This window comes from Podarcis liolepis (assembly GCF_965112155.1).
Source record: "Podarcis liolepis genome assembly, chromosome: 1".
NCBI lineage: Eukaryota > Metazoa > Chordata > Lepidosauria > Squamata > Lacertidae > Podarcis > Podarcis liolepis.
Window position 1 is genome coordinate 22602244 of NC_139554.1, and position 15610 is coordinate 22617853.

At 44.8% G+C, this 15610-nt stretch overlaps 2 protein-coding genes across 5 annotated transcripts in view; both read right to left on the reverse strand.

The window, feature by feature from the left end:
- Positions 1-8550, reverse strand: part of LOC310706715 (endogenous retrovirus group 3 member 1 Env polyprotein-like) — an 874531-nt gene extending 865981 nt beyond the window's left edge. Inside the window, exon 1 of the mRNA XM_083502983.1 lies at positions 8398-8550. The gene's annotated coding sequence lies outside the window, so the exon portion shown is untranslated. The remainder of the gene's footprint in view (positions 1-8397) is intronic.
- RIN3 (Ras and Rab interactor 3) overlaps positions 1-15610 on the reverse strand; it is a 70731-nt gene that overhangs the window by 29807 nt on the left and 25314 nt on the right. For 2 of the 4 annotated variants that reach the window (XM_083501503.1, XM_083501504.1), the window contains exons 3-4: positions 12757-12871; positions 1306-1378 (exon numbers count right to left, since the gene is read on the reverse strand). In XM_083501503.1, the coding sequence (XP_083357629.1) occupies positions 1306-1378; positions 12757-12871 (188 nt within the window). Of the gene's footprint in view, positions 1-1305; positions 1379-7915; positions 8045-12756; positions 12872-15610 lie in introns of those variants that run through there. The other 2 variants (XM_083501505.1, XM_083501506.1) reach the window with 1 other exon arrangement.

Below are 15610 nucleotides of genomic sequence, written 5' to 3' on the forward strand. Positions count from 1 at the left end.
TAAGGCTAATGGGAAGGCCTTGTCATCTGGGCAGCGCAGGACCTCCATACACCCTGCCCAGGCTTGTGTCTTGGTGAGGTCCCTTCAGTGCTGCTAACACAGCAGTTTGACTTCACCCCCAGAGGCACACTCCATTGTCATTCGAGAAAAACAGATGACGACAACAACAACAACTCCCATTGACAGGCAGTTTTACTTACCACAGATATTCCCAAGGCTAGCCAGAATACTTGATTTCAGAAGACACTTAATTATTTGAAGAATTCAATTTTCCCTCGCTCCTTCCCCTACCTCCTTTCTTTTGTTCTTTTGAAAATCCATGCATAAATTTGGACGTCACTTTTACTGAGTGTGTGTTAAAAATTAATTTGCCAAACAGCCTCTCCCCCACCAATTGAAAGCATTCTGTATGCCCTTGAATATTTTTAAAATCAGGACCTCCTATACCCCTGCTGGAATTTGGTCACTGAGCAATTGTACATTGTCCAAACTAAGAGGAACTCATGCCCACACTATGTCTCCCCATTGATGTTTAGTTAGAGACTTGGGAACTGATGTCACTACGCTCAGAGTTTTTCCACCCCTTGCAAGCAGCAGCCAACAAAGTCGCACAACGGCAAGGAAACAGAAGGCAATGACATCACATGACTTAGTTGAGATTCCTTCATTGCAGAGGTTTGAACTAGATGACCCTCAGGGTCCCTTCCAACTCTACAATTCTATGATTCTATGTTATTTAGCATTATGAAGAAGAGTGGCAGCAGCTCTGTGTTCACCGAAACATGCTATCAGCATGGTGTACAGATATAAACAATAACAACAACATCAAATGAGAAGCTTTTTTTTCATAATTTGCCTTCTCACATTCATGCACACAAGGGAGTGAATATGCAGTGACAGTTTTCTGGTTTTGTTCAGTTTCAAAACACATTTATTTATAAAAGATTTATATGCTAACCTCTCACAAAGTATCAGGGCGGTATGCAGTGATATATAGACACACACACCATTAGACCTCAGCAGAATCATTAAATGAATGGCTCCTCAAAAAAGTTTTAAACATAGACCTGTTGGGATAAATACGTCTTCAAGATGTCCCCACAGCCAAAAGCAAGGATGCCTGTTAAGAGATGCAAATGTTATGCAAATGTGCCCTTTTTGATTGCTGGCCTTTTTGTCCTCTCTTTTTGGCAATGCGTAAGCAATCACCCAATTTGATGGGCTATGTTGTCCTAGAATCTCCCCATTGAACATTCCCATATGTGAACAGAGACACCATAATCGGATAACATAAATCCAACTTACCTACTGACACAGTAGAATGCAATCAGTTTGAAGATATCTTCAAACACGAGAAAGGACCCTTCCAAATACAGTACTGATTGAGAAACAAGAGAGGGAAAAAATCAGGGACTTTTCTGTATAAATCAGGAAGCTGATGAATCCTCAAGGAATGAGCACGTGAACGTTTCATATTTGAACTAGGAAGCATTGCAAAACATTCATTCACATGGCAAAATGTTAATCTAAATTTTATACATTTTTATAAGATACGGTACAGCGAAATTAGCAAGGAACAGTGAAGGAACTAAAGATATACAGTTTATTTAAAGAAATATTTCACTCTGGTTCATCTCCTAAACTCAGTTCTGCTTTCCCAGTTGTTCAGAGGCAGCATTTTAAAAATGGTTTCGTATTGTGTCAGGACCATTCCACAAGCCTAGTATCACATACGAAAGGTATTGTGGAAGTAGCTTCCTGCTATGCAATTAATTCTCAAGCCACCTAGCACCAAGAGACCAGCTTTCCACAACATATTTCATGTACTGTTCATGAATTTCTCTGAAGGGAGATGTTGGCGGAGTCGCCAAGCTGTAGGCATAGCATTGCCATATTTCTATAGGTAAAGGATCTATGCTGAGTACACCTGAATAAGAGGAAGAAATCAATGGGAGAAGCTTCTCCCCAAAATGCACCTTCATACTGGCAAACAATTTAACCTGTTCACTTCTGCATTTTATGACTGCTGAATTAAAGAACTAACAGGTGATAAACAGGTGATCAGGTACAGTAACTGAGTCAACCTTTCTCAAAGTGGAGGGGCTTGCTGCAGTCTCTCAATCATTTTGGTTGCCCAAGGGCACCAGTTTTCTCTCATAACAAGCAAAGCATTATAGTGGTTGCATCCATTGCTCCCCTCTCTCTTTCATTCTCTCCCTCTCCTCCTGCCCTCCACTCTCTCTAACACATTACAACTTCCTTGCGACGGTCAGTTCATTCAAATTTCCTTTCATGAACACAATGTAAGTTTCAAAACAAAAAGTAAAACAGACTGTCTTCACACCAGCTACATGAGAGCCCCGCCAGGGTGTTTTCACACACACAAAGTGGCTTTTGCAATGCAAATCTAAAAATCAGGCACTGGCTAGAATGCAGATTGGATTTATAAATAGCTCTCTTCCACTTTCCACCTGACATTAAGAACATTTGCAGATGAGCGCAAATAGTACAAGAGGGGCTAGAAAGTGCTTTTAGTTTCATATGTGTAAAAAAAATGCCATTCAAAGCTTTTTTTAAGCCTGAGAAATATTAATGTCCTGGACAATGACTTCAATGGCAAGGTATTATATGCAATAGGAGCAGCAAAATGTTCATCTCTAAATATTATGTATTGATTAACTAACTAACTACAGTAGGGACTTTTTGAGTGTGTGTTTTAAAACTTCTTTCCTGGATATCAGCTTAATTATTAGTAGAAAGTGATTAGCATGCATAGTTCAGTTTTTGTTTCCTGTTCACCTCACTGATGTGTGCGCGGGGGCGGGGCGGCGGCGGCGGGGTGCAGTTTGCAAATGTCTGCTGGAAAGTATCTAGAAGATATTACTGATGTGTGGCTATATAAATGTTAACATCAACAAGAACAAGTAAAAGAGTCTTGAGGCACCTTAAAGGTTAACCAATTCATAGACTCAAGTAGAAAAGCATGAAGTAAAACCTTAGATGGTAGGGGAATGCCTGTGAGTCAACTTTGACAGGTAGGGGGGACTGTCCACCTATCAGGTGGCCTACCAGTCACCTAATATCATCCTGACATTGAATGATTGGCACCTGGGTAGTCACACCCACTTGTCAAAGTTGGCCTATGGGGATGTGGGGAGATAAAGCTCTCGCCCACCAAGCCAAAAAGGTTCTTCACCCCTGGACTAGAATGTTCCAATGAGAGAGAGGCAAAGAGGGAGGGAGGGAGGATCATAGAAATGTAGAGCTGGAAAGGAACCACGAGAGTCAGTCATCTTGTTCAATCCTCTGCAATGCAAGAATGTCAACACGCAGTCCCCCAACCAATTTGAAACCATACTAGACTCTGCTTAGCTTTGCAAATGTGCTAGCAGTTTTATTGCTGCATCACTATCGCCCTTCAAGTTAGCTGAGGGGGTGGGAGACTGGTGAAAATCTCTCAGCTTTGACACCAACACACAGCACCTTCAGGCAGAAGCAGCTTGCTGGCAGGGACAGAGCTGTATGCCAGCTTCCAGTTAGCTGGGTCCCTATAGCTCACCAGGAGCAGGAGGGGTGAGGTGGCAGCAGGTGCGCCAAGTTGGGCCCAACATTTGGGGGTCTGTCATGCATGCATGACATCTCACACACACCCCAAGTCTGGCCAGGCCTGCTGGGACTTGTTGGTGTCCCTTTGAGGAAGTGATCGCAGTGAGGAGCGGGGAGGGTGAAAAGCGCTCTCCACGCCTCCCCCCAGCGTGCCAGTGCTCGCTGGAGGTGGTGTGGAATGGTGGCCCCCTCAATATTTGGGGGCTCAACCCCCTGTCTACAAATATTGGGGGGCTGAAGCCCCTTCTGCCCCTATAGCTGGCACCCCTGAGTGGCAGGGCAGTCAGCCAATCTAGGCCTTCTGTCACTGCATTTGCATCACCCTACCCCTTTCCCCCCAGTAAGCAACAGTGACCCACATGCCAGGAAGCTAGTGTAGCAGCAGCACCCCATGTGTCAAACTGCTTCTGCCCTAAGGCACACTCTACTACTGTACTGCCTACTGCTGAGCTCTACCTGCCCACCCATTTAAATAATTTTTCAATGGTAGGAGTGACCATTTTAACTCCCCAGAGAGATGCTGATGCAAGGTACACCTGTTTTCACTGCCACCTGTTGCTCTCAGGTAAGCCTGCCAGCTATTTTTTTCTTCTACTTAACTGAAGAAAAATTCTGGAGAACTCACAAGCTTGCTCACTATTTTTGGTGGTTAAGTTGGTCCTGCCAAAAGGTATAGCACTGCTTCGGTGTCCACATATTTCCTCATCAATAATATGTGAATTCTGAGAAACACCTACACTACTCGGGCACAAGGCAAGGCAAGGCCTTTTGTTCCAAAGAAAACAGAACAGAAAGAAGGAAATTGTGCTTACTTACAAGAGGGAGATTTTCTTTCCTTTCCTCAGGAAGTTTCACCTTAGAGAAAGCGATTAAAGTTTAAAATGAAAACTGCTTTGTGTTTTCTGGCTGCCTCAAGAACTGCTTCAACTTTTCTTTCAAATAACCCGGGGCAGAGTTCCCATCAACTCTGACATTTTCAGGACAGTATGGAAAATCCCTATTATACTCTGAATAAAAACCCCTGACTCTTCTCAGATTCTGGAAATACTCTGATTATATATCTTATTTTTACAGAAAGCAAACTACCCTAAGATACAAAGTGGTCCCCAGCCCACCAGGCCAACCCAACCAATGGAAATAATGTGGGGGGCCACTCAGGTATCTGGTGATGTGGTGTGCAGGGGGGGGGGGGCAGCAGTGAGATGTTGGAGGACAAAGCTCCATGTGACACATAGACCTAATCTGCACTTCCCAAAACAATGTGTGAACCGAAATGCAGCTAACCTATCGGCGCTGTTCAAGTCGCAACGATGTCTTTTTGTGCAGTAGAATTTCTACCCCTCTCTTATCCCTCTATGAGCCCTACACCCTCCCCCAATTTGCTTCAGAGGGTTGGGGTAAACCTCAGAACAGATTTAGAGATGGGTGCAAGGTGGGGTGGGGATTTAGTTGTGTAAGCAGAAACAGACACAATGCGGGAGTTAGTGCTACACTGGATTCCTCCCTTTGAAATTCACACTTGTCTTAATCATATGATGATGCGGCATGCAGACTTTTTTTTAAAAAAGTGTACAAAACTGGGTTTATTATGGGAAATTGCAAAACGTGTACATCATGCATAACTGCGTAGAAAAATGTGTAGATTAAGGGAAATTGAAACTAAAATGCTAATGAATCTTCATGAAGTTTTTAAAAAAGCACAAACTGATGTGGAAATGTGGAGAACTGGGAAAATGAGAAAATTCAAGAAACTGAAAGGGAGATTTGTCCGTCCCATAGTAACACTAAAATGCTGATTAATTTTCATGAGGACTTTAAATAAAATAGCGAACTGATGCAGAAATGTGGGGAACTGAACTTACGATAGGAAAAAATGAAAATCCGAGAGAAACCAAAATGGACAGATTAGTCCATAACTAGCCAAATGTAGGGTAGCGATATGTCCTATTTTGCAGGGAACAGGCCCCTGTTTGAAGAGGATCTCTATCTGAAGAGCCGTCTGATCCAAGCACAGCTTGCAGAATGACGAAAAAGGAAAGCAGAGGCCTTGAAGTTGCCCATCAACAGAAAGCGCTTAAACATCAGGTTGAACAGGCACATGGGTCCCCTGATCACAGTCTTGTTGACTCTGATGAGATGCACTGCATTTCTCAGTTTATAGCTTGTACAAATCTTGAGTCCTCTTTCTTGGGGACGTGCAAGCAGCCATGAATCACCACCCCTGCCTTACAAAACTGCCTGAGCAACACTTCCCCTTAAACTTTTGACACCCACCCCTCGCAAACCACTTTGAAAGCGAAATAGTCCCCTGTGCATTCATTTGAACAAAAAGCAACCATCTTACAACTTGGTGTTTGCAACGACATAAACCAAACGCAAAGTGGTAGAAAGCCCCATTCCTTTGCAGGTTGTGCAATCCTGTTCTTTGTTTCAGACAACAAAATTTACTGGGCTGGCCCTGCCCTACCCTCAAGAGCAAAATATGTAGACTTCACTACTAGTTGGAGACAAACTGATAGAGGACAGTCTCTCCCCCAGGTGGATCCTCACAACCAGGGCTGCCCCCAAACTTCTTGTTACCTGACAAAGAGTCCAAATGGCACCCCCCCACACCCACCCTTGATAATTTTTTGCCTGGCTAGTTATCCTTCAGCTCAAATAATGACTCTTGCTTGCCTGGATGGAGGATAGAGAGGGGTGTCAAGTGTGTGCTGAAAGCAGCATACTGCACAAAGGTAACATTCAGGGGCGGTACACCCTGTTTCACTGCCTGAGGCAAAATGGGAATGTGTTGCCCTGCCCCACTGAAGCCTCTCTTATCTGGGATGTGCCGCAGCACCTGCAAAGCGGTGATGTTGACCGTGGGTTCTGGTGAGATATTGTGAGTCCTTGCTGAAATCTCACGAGATCTCATGGGATCTCAAGGGATTTTGACAAAGTTTCATTAGATTTTTGGCAAGATCTCCTTGGTGCTTCTGCCTGCGCTGCTTCTCTTGTAGCGAAGGCAGGACACCTGCAGAAGGGCCTGTTCTTGAGCTTCCCCCCACCTGAGGAAGCTGCCTCACCCAGCCTCATGGGTGAGCCGGCCCTGGCAACATTTAAATTCATTGTTCTTCTGACCCTGCCCAACACTGGCATGTGACCTGCAGAAGTTTGCCCAGAGGAGATGTGCCCCTTGGACTGAAAAAGGTTCCCCACATGTTTGTAAGCGTGCCATGGCTGTGGGGGAGAGAAATGGTAATTGTGTGCTTCACAACTGAAGTAATGCTGGTGGCCATCTCAGGGGGTGGGGGTGGCCCATGCACCATGGAGTCCCAGGCTTCAGCTGCCCCAATCCCTTCACCATGCTTCATGGCAGGACTTCCCCCATGCCCAGCAACCCTAAGGCAGAGAAATAGTGTCCGTTAAATTGGTGTGAGGATACCCAGATACCCAAAGTTGCAGTCCAGCACTCCATCCAGCCTGTAATACAGGATTTGGCCCCCACTAGCACTGCTTTGGGGACGCGGGTGGCGCTGTGGGTTAAACCACAGAGCCTAGGACTTGCTGATCAGAAGGTCGGCGGTTGGAATCCCCGCGACGGGGTGAGCTCCCGTTGCTCGGTCCCTGCTCCTGCCAACCTAGCAGTTCAAAAACACATCAAAGTGCAAGTAGATAAATAGGTACCACTCTGGCGGGAAGGTAAACGGCATTTCCGTGCGCTGCTCTGGTTTGCCAGAAGCGGCTTAGTCATGCTGACCACATGACCCGGAAGCTGTACGCCGGCTCCCTCGGCCAATAAAGCAAGATGAGTGCCACAACCCCAGAGTCGGTCACAACTGGACCTAATGGTCAGGGGTCCCTTTACCTTTACTAGCACTGCTTTGAGTCTGTGCCACTACAAACCATTATCAGGAATGCTTCTTTTGAAAGCTGCTTCAGTCTGAACAGGCACATTTCCTGGCTATAAAACTTCGCTCTCCCCTTTGTTTACACTAGTGAATAGTTCTGACCTTAATAATGACATTTGTTTGAGAATCCCAAGGTCAATGGAAGGAATCATGCTTTAGCTCAGCTAAATCCTTTGCTCTCCATGTTTAATCCATGTGTACAGTTAGTCTGAAGCCAATTAACTTTGCTAAAGCAAAGTTACTTTTTTTAAAAAATAATGATTTAAACTGCAGGAAGTCTATCAGATTGCCCTGGCATGCAGGCACTACCAATGTTATTGTATCCTTAGAAAAAAAATATATGAGAGAGAATTTCTCTTCTTTTCCAAAAAAGTTATACAGATAATTCACAAGTAGATACAACAAGATGGGCAACTTACCCTGAATGAGGAAGGAAATCAGAGGCACGACCCTGAGTTTGCTCTGGTGTGCTGCGGTCAAAGTTACTAAATATGGAGAACGGACAGAGATACTTGAGCTCAAATTAGAATGAGTCACCATGACCGGAATGTAACATCCCAGAGGCTCCAAGGATCGTCCTGCATGTCTGTGGTGACATCTTCCGTACACTGAATGGGATTGAATTTGGAAATCAAATGTTGTCTTCCTGCCACTTCTCCATGCTACTTAACTCTTTGCTGTCACTGGTCAGAAGGTAGCATTGATGTCGACAGCACACTACTTTGGAACTAGCTCTGCAACCATTCATTTAGTCTAGCTGGGACCAAAGGCATTTGATTCCTCCTTTACCAAAACTGCCTCCTTCAGAAGAAGAAGAAGAGTTTGGATTTGATATCCCGCTTTATCACTACCCAAAGGAGTCTCAAAGCGGCCAACGTTCTCCTTTCCCTTCCTCCCCCACAACAAATACTCTGTGAGGTGAGTGGGGCTGAGAGACTTCAGAGAAGTGTGACCAGCCCAAGGTCACCCAGCAGCTGCATGTGGAGGAGCAGAGACGCGAACTGGGTTCCCCAGATTGCAAGACTACCGCTCTTAACCACTACACCACACTGGTTCAGCAACCTTTCCATCTAGCTGAATCAAAGGAAGAGGCAGGTTGGCCAAGTCGATGATCGGGGGGGGGGGTGAGGCATCAATCTGCACAGGATCCAGTACCATTTAGCTCTGGGCTTCCACAACTGTCTCCATCTACACCCATTTCACCCAGTTGCAGTGAAGGGGAATGGTTACAGGCAGCAAAGCTTCCTCCATTAGTCTGGCTAGGACCAGTTGCTATTTGGTGCCTGCCCTCCTGGAAATTTTATTTCTACATTTCTTTGTTTATTTGTATACCGCTTTTCGTTATATACTGAATACAAAGCGGTTTCCGATACACTACGTGAAAGACCAGGTCATTAAAATGCATAGAATCCAGTAATTAACAGTTTGACAGTGATAATAAAATTAATACTGTGGTACAGAACAGCCCCCGCACAAAAAATAAGAATAATGCCTCATCTGTAGCCAAGGCAACCAAATTTGCTTCTTCTCCTTTAGACAGGCCCTATCACTGGTTGGCTGAGGCTGCTGTTTACAGGCAGCTGGCTTGGGGTGCCGTGAAAAGGTAGCAAATTGTTACATTATTTAATTATTGCTGTGTTTTTGCTTCCAGAGAGGGGCACGTGTGGAGTTTCCTGCCTTGGCTAGCCTTTGGTACTATGTACCTTGAGCTTTGACTTGCAGGAGGCGATGTCTCGGGATAGCACATATGTCATCAATTATAATCCATTATTTTAACTGTGAAGTGCCTTGAGCTCATCAGCAGAAAGAAGGTACAGTGGTACCTTGGGTTACAGACACTTTAGGTTACATACGCTTCAGGTTACAGACTCCGCTAACCCAGAAATAGTACCTCGGGTTAGGAACTTTGCTTCAGGATGAAAACAGAAATCGTGCCCCGGCAGCGCAGCGGCAGCAGGAGGCCCCATTAGCTAAAGTGGTGCTTCAGGTTAAGAACAGTTTCAGGTTAAGAACAGACCTCCGGAACAAATTAAGTTCTTAACCCGAGGTACCACTGTACATAAAACATGGCAAATAAATACAGTGGTACCTCGGGTTAAGTACTTAATTCATTCCAGAGGTCCGTTCTTAACCTGGAACTGTTCTTAACCTGAGGTACCACTTTAGCTAATGGGGCCTCCCACTGCCGCCGCGCGATTTCTGTTCTCATCCTGAAGCAAAGTTCTTAACCCGTGGTACTATTTCTGGGTTGGCGGAGTCTGTAACCTGAAGCGTATGTAATCTGAAGCGTATGTAACCCAAGGTACCACTGTACAGTATGTACGAATGGTGCAGAGCTCTTTGGAGAAGCAGCAGGAGGGAAGCACGGAATACACATGTAACAAACAACCCCAAGGGGCAATTCTATTACTGGCATTGTGTTGCAATTAGTTTATGCAACATTTCATTAAATCTTTTGCCATGGAACGGAAGATTTCAAAGCGCACAGTATCTGTGGGCTAAATGACGCCCGCCACAAACAACACCGAACTCCCGAGAGTTTCCAAACTGATGCAGAATTAAGCCGGAGCAAAATGGTCTCTCCAGTCAAAAGAATAAAGCCGCCTTTTGCCTACCTCTGCCTAGTTATCCCCTTCAATTCCCTCATTAGCTTCCCTATGAATAATGCATGGATGCCACTCGAGATAGTTTCATAGCTCCTCAATTGTTCAAGCTAATTTAACACTCTCTGAATCATGATATGCCATAAAGCCCATGAATATTCCCCTAGCACTTCTGCGGCTTGAGCAGTTTGCAGTGCCAGATACTCAAAGAAATGTATGCACGCTGGTTGCTTGCTGCTTCTTTTTAACCTTTCCAAAAGCAGCAGCAGCAGCGAGGCAAACGCCACCAGCTTGCAATGCTGCTTATCAGAAAATGAGCTCAAGCTCTCCAGGGGGCATCAGGGTAAAACGTAACTCTCATTTTATTTTATTTTATTTTTCAGGGAGAGGATGCGGGAGGCTGTGAAGTTCAGATGGTTAACTACTGTGAAAAGTATATATGTGTTTAAAGCGTTTGACCTCTCTTTGGCACAACTCATTACCCCTGTGAATGGAGTTTCTGAGAACATTCTGCTGGAGAAATTTCATCAGCAAGAGGGCCATTGTGTGCCAGGCTGCTTGGAGCACAGGGCATTGTATTTTGAAGGCTGTGGTACTCCAGGGTAGCCATTAGCATCTGAATTCACTTAATAACCTTATCAGCAGGAACTGTGAAGGCCGGCATGCGGTGGTGGCTTATGTAACTAGAAGGTCTACGTTGGAAAACTGCCAGTAGTGTAATTAAGGAGGGGCACACATCCCACTTCAAAAATCACATAAGTAAAATGCCTTCTCCCCATATAAGCAAGCAGATCATCCAGCTGGTGTAGTTTTATACAGTTTATCAAGGATGCCCTGTCTAAGGTTACAAGGATCCTTGGAGCTCCAGGTGGTCACTTATCTTCAGAGATGCCTGCTTCATTTAAGCATCACTATTTGTAAATATACAGTTTCCACATGTTCTATCCTTCCTCCTCTTCCTTTCTCTTCTCTTGGTTCAACACTGGGCCAACAGCCTTAGACCCTTTCCTCTTTCTTCCCCTTTTCTCTTCCCACCCTAGTTCCTCAGCCATCATCGAGGTAGGGCAACATCCTTCTTTTGTTCCCTTCCTCCCCTCCTCCTCCTCCTTTAGTAAAGTCCGTCCTTGCACTTTCCTCGCTCTCCTTCCATCCTTGTCTGCCATCCCTCTCCTCCATATCCTCCCCGATGAGATATGCCTTTAAAGCTTCCAGATGTTGTGTGTTATCCAGCAGCTGTGGTGTACTTAATGGTGTGGGCCTCATGCACCCCAACTCCTGTCTGGAATGTCTTGTTGGCCGGGCTGTGGCGTCACATGGAAGCAGCCCACACCAGATGTGCTCCTTTCCTCACCGTCCCTGATTCAAACTTTGGCTCTTTCATTAACATTTTATTTGGGACATTTGTCTGACCCAACAAAGCAATTGCAATGTGGAATTCATGACCTCAAGACATAGTGATGGCCATTATCTTCTACAGCTGTGGAAAAGGATCAGACAAAATCACTGAGGGTAGGTCATTACATTAGCCATGATAGGTAAACTAGACTCTGCAAGGGCAGTATAACTCCACAAACTAGATACTTGAGGACAAGGAAGACAGGAAGGCCATCCAATTTGTGTGAATGCCAAGAAGATACAGGAAGAGGAAACCTGTGCCCCTCCAGAGGCTGTTGGACTCCAATTCCCATCAGACTTGATTACTGGCCATGCTGACACGGGCTGATGGGAATTGGAGTCCAAAAACCTCCAGAGGGTCACTTGCTGTCCACCACTAATGTAGTATTACTGGCATGTTGCAGACTAGACCTGCTAACAGCAGCAGCAGCAGCAGCAACAGTTTGAGGGGGCCCTTCAGCTTTCTGCAGTAAGAAAAGAAATACCAAAAAAAAAAGCACTGTGAAGGAACAAGAATGGATGACATCATCATATGGCCGCCTTGCAAAATGATAATTCCAACTTGAACGCCCAGTGCATAAGCAGTCAGAAAAGCTGTTTGTGGCTCAAAGGGACTCTCACTGAGGCAAAGGAAACGGCCAGTGTGGAATCTTGGCAACTGGGTAGATAAAAAGGATGGGGAGGAACACTTGTATTTAATGCAAGGCCAAGGAGGTCATCAACAGGAAGCCCAGCAGGCGGTGGAGCCATAACATGTTTGGTGAAGATAACCAGTGTTTTGAGAAGACACTGATATGAAATGTGTTTATGAGACAATGGTAAGAGAATGGAAAAACCACAGGGAAACTCTTTACTAAGGCTTGGGCTCTCCTTGGCTGGAGGCATTCAAAGCAGCAGCTGGACATCTGTGGTTTCCAGCAATTTGTATCCATAATCATGCTGCCTCTGGACAGTGATGGTAGAACATAACCATCAGGGTTAGTAGCCACGGAGAGCCTTATGTCTAGCAAATCTGTCTAATCCCTACTTTAAAGCCATCCAAGTTGGTGGCCATCCCTACTTTTTGTGGGAGTGCATTCCATAGTTCACCTATGCACTTTGTGAAGAAGCACTTTCTTTTGTCTGTCCTGAATCTTAATGAAGATCATAATGAAGAGACACACACATTTGCCTTGAAAAAGATCTAGGTGCAGGTATATTGTGGACAGGGTGCAAAATAGTTTGGTGGAGAGATAAGTTTCAAAACTCAGGAATAAACTTACATGATTTTTCTTCTTTAATCCTGTATTCTGAAATGTCAGAAGCCTCCACCAGGGCTGGAAAATGAACTGAGAGAAGCAGATTTTTCAGGTTCTCATCTTTCCGAACTATGAATATCTAACCAGAGAAAAGAGGGTGTGTGAAATTATATCGTACAACAACAACAAACAGGGGTCATTCAAGTATGACCTGTTCGGTAGTCATCATATCAGAACTGGGTCAAGATTTATGTACCTTTTATTTAAGAACATAAAAGGTCCCTGTGCTGGACCAGACCAAAGGTCTAGAGTAGATCAGCGTTCTGTTCCCATAGCAGCCAACCAGATGCTTATAGGAAGCCTGCAAAAAGGATCTGAGCCCAATAGCCCTCTTTCAACAACTGATATTCAGATACATGCTATTACCGATCCTGTAGGTAAAATGCCATTCATAGCCTTATCCTCCACTAATTTCTCTAATCCTCTTTCAAAGCCATCCCGGTTGGTGGCCATTACTACATCATATGTCAGAAAAATACACAGTTTAACTATGCATGGTGTGAAGACACCGTCTTGAATCTCCCAGTGCTCAGCTTCATTGTACAACCCCAGGGTCTGGCATTGTGGGAGACTGAGAAAAAGAACCGTATCCGTTTTCTCTACACTATGTGCAGTACCATGTTATAAATGGCTGTCATGTGCAACTAAAAAGCTCTCAGTGTTGTCATCTTTCTTCATAGGATGTTGCCCCAGCTCACTGATCATGTCGATTACGCGTTTCTGCACCTTTGCCAGCTCTACAATATGCTTCTTCTTCTTTTTTAAGAATGGACTCTGATTAGGAATGCTGTTAAGGGATGGGCCTGGGTTTGGGGGACACTGGGTCCTGGATCTCCTCCCCATTTTTGTCACTTTTAAAACCAAAAAACGAACACACCCTTTACTTTTAGGACACCTCTGCCTGTGAGAGTCAGCCTATGCATCTTAAGTGATAATTTAACACATGCACAATTTATTCATGGGCCTCCCCTGGCTATGATGTCCTTTTTTGAAAACAGGAAACCAGAATATATACCAGGATATAGGGAAAACTGTGGTCCCCCAGAAGTTATTGGACCAGATCTACCATCATTCCTGACCACTGGCATTGCTGGCTCGGGCTGATGAGAGTCAGAGTCCCACAGCATGTAAAGGGCCACAGGGCCAAAGTATCCCCACCCATGCTTTACACAATACCCTAGATAAGGCGCCACCTCTGATATATATATATATATATATATATATATATATATATATATATATATATGCTTTCGTAGATTTTCACGGGTACAGGAATGCAGGTTTTGGTGTCTTCGGGTGTCTTCCCGTGTAAGAGTTGGGGTGTCTAGGCGACGTTTCGACGAGGTCTCACTCGTCATCTTCAGGCTGGTGCTTTCGGCTTCTTGTTACTGGAACAGAGCAGGATCTCAGTGTTTGAGCTATACACCACACCCCCTCAACAGTATTTATAGGAACTCAAACACTGAGATCCTGCTCTGTTCCAGTAACAAGAAGCCGAAAGCACCAGCCTGAAGATGACGAGTGAGACCTCGTCGAAACGTCGCCTAGACACCCCAACTCTTACACGGGAAGACACCCGAAGACACCAAAACCTGCATTCCTGTACCCGTGAAAATCTACGAAAGCATATATATATATATATATATATATATATATGTTTTCGTAGATTTTCACGGGTACAGGAATGCAGGTTTTGGTGTCCTCGGGTGTCTTCCCGTGTAAAAGTTGGGGTGTCTAGGCGACGTTTCGACGAGGTCTCACTCGTCATCTTCAGGCTGGTGCTTTCGGCTTCTTGTTACTGGAACAGAGCGGGATCTCAGTGTTTGAGTTCCTATAAATACTGTAGAGGGGTGTGGTGTATTGCCTCAAAAGTTCTGGGCAGAGGGGAAGTTCCCAGGCTAGTGTTCTTTTCTTCTTTTGTTCCTTAATTACTTGAGGGATATCTTGAGTGATTTCTTGAGTGATATTCTGAGTACCACTTAGGTGGGTCATTAGGTGTGGATTAGTTGCTAAAGCCTTCGTGTCTTGACCTCTTGAATTTGTGAAGAGTTTTTCTGGGAAGATGGCTGTACTGCATTTAGTTGTGCTTTGGCTTGGCTTCGTGTATAGGGGCGAGCTGTGGTTTTGTGCCCTGTGCCAGCCAGATCTGTGTAGGGATTGTAGGGGGGTGCAGCATCCGGAGTTGCCACTATGGTTTGGTTACTGGATGGTGTCTGTAATTTATCTGTGGAGAGGGTCTGGGTTTGGGTCTGGTGTGGTTGATTGGTGGTGGCGTTCTGTGTGCCTCTGGATCTGGTGTCGGTTTTTGTGGGGAGGGCTAATTTCCAGATGTCTGGCAGGCGGGACGTGTCGTCACGCTTGTTCATGTTGTGAGGGTGTTTCTCTATCTCGATGGCTTCCATGATTATTCTCTTGTGGTGATGTTCCATGTTAAAGAGCAATTTGGAATCTGCAAAATTAATTTCGTGTCCTGTTTCTTTCATGTGTTGGAAAAGAGAGGAAGATTTTTCTTCTTTTTTGACGGCATTCTTGTGTTCTGCGATACGTGCATTTATTCGTCTGTTTGTTTGTTTGTCCAAACAAACAAACAGACGAATAAATGCACGTATCGCAGAACACAAGAATGCCGTCAAAAAAGAAGAAAAATCTTCCTCTCTTTTCCAACACATGAAAGAAACAGGACACGAAATTAATTTTGCAGATTCCAAATTGCTCTTTAACATGGAACATCACCACAAGAGAATAATCATGGAAGCCATCGAGATAGAGAAACACCCTCACAACATGAACAAGCGTGACGACACGTCCCGCCTGCCAG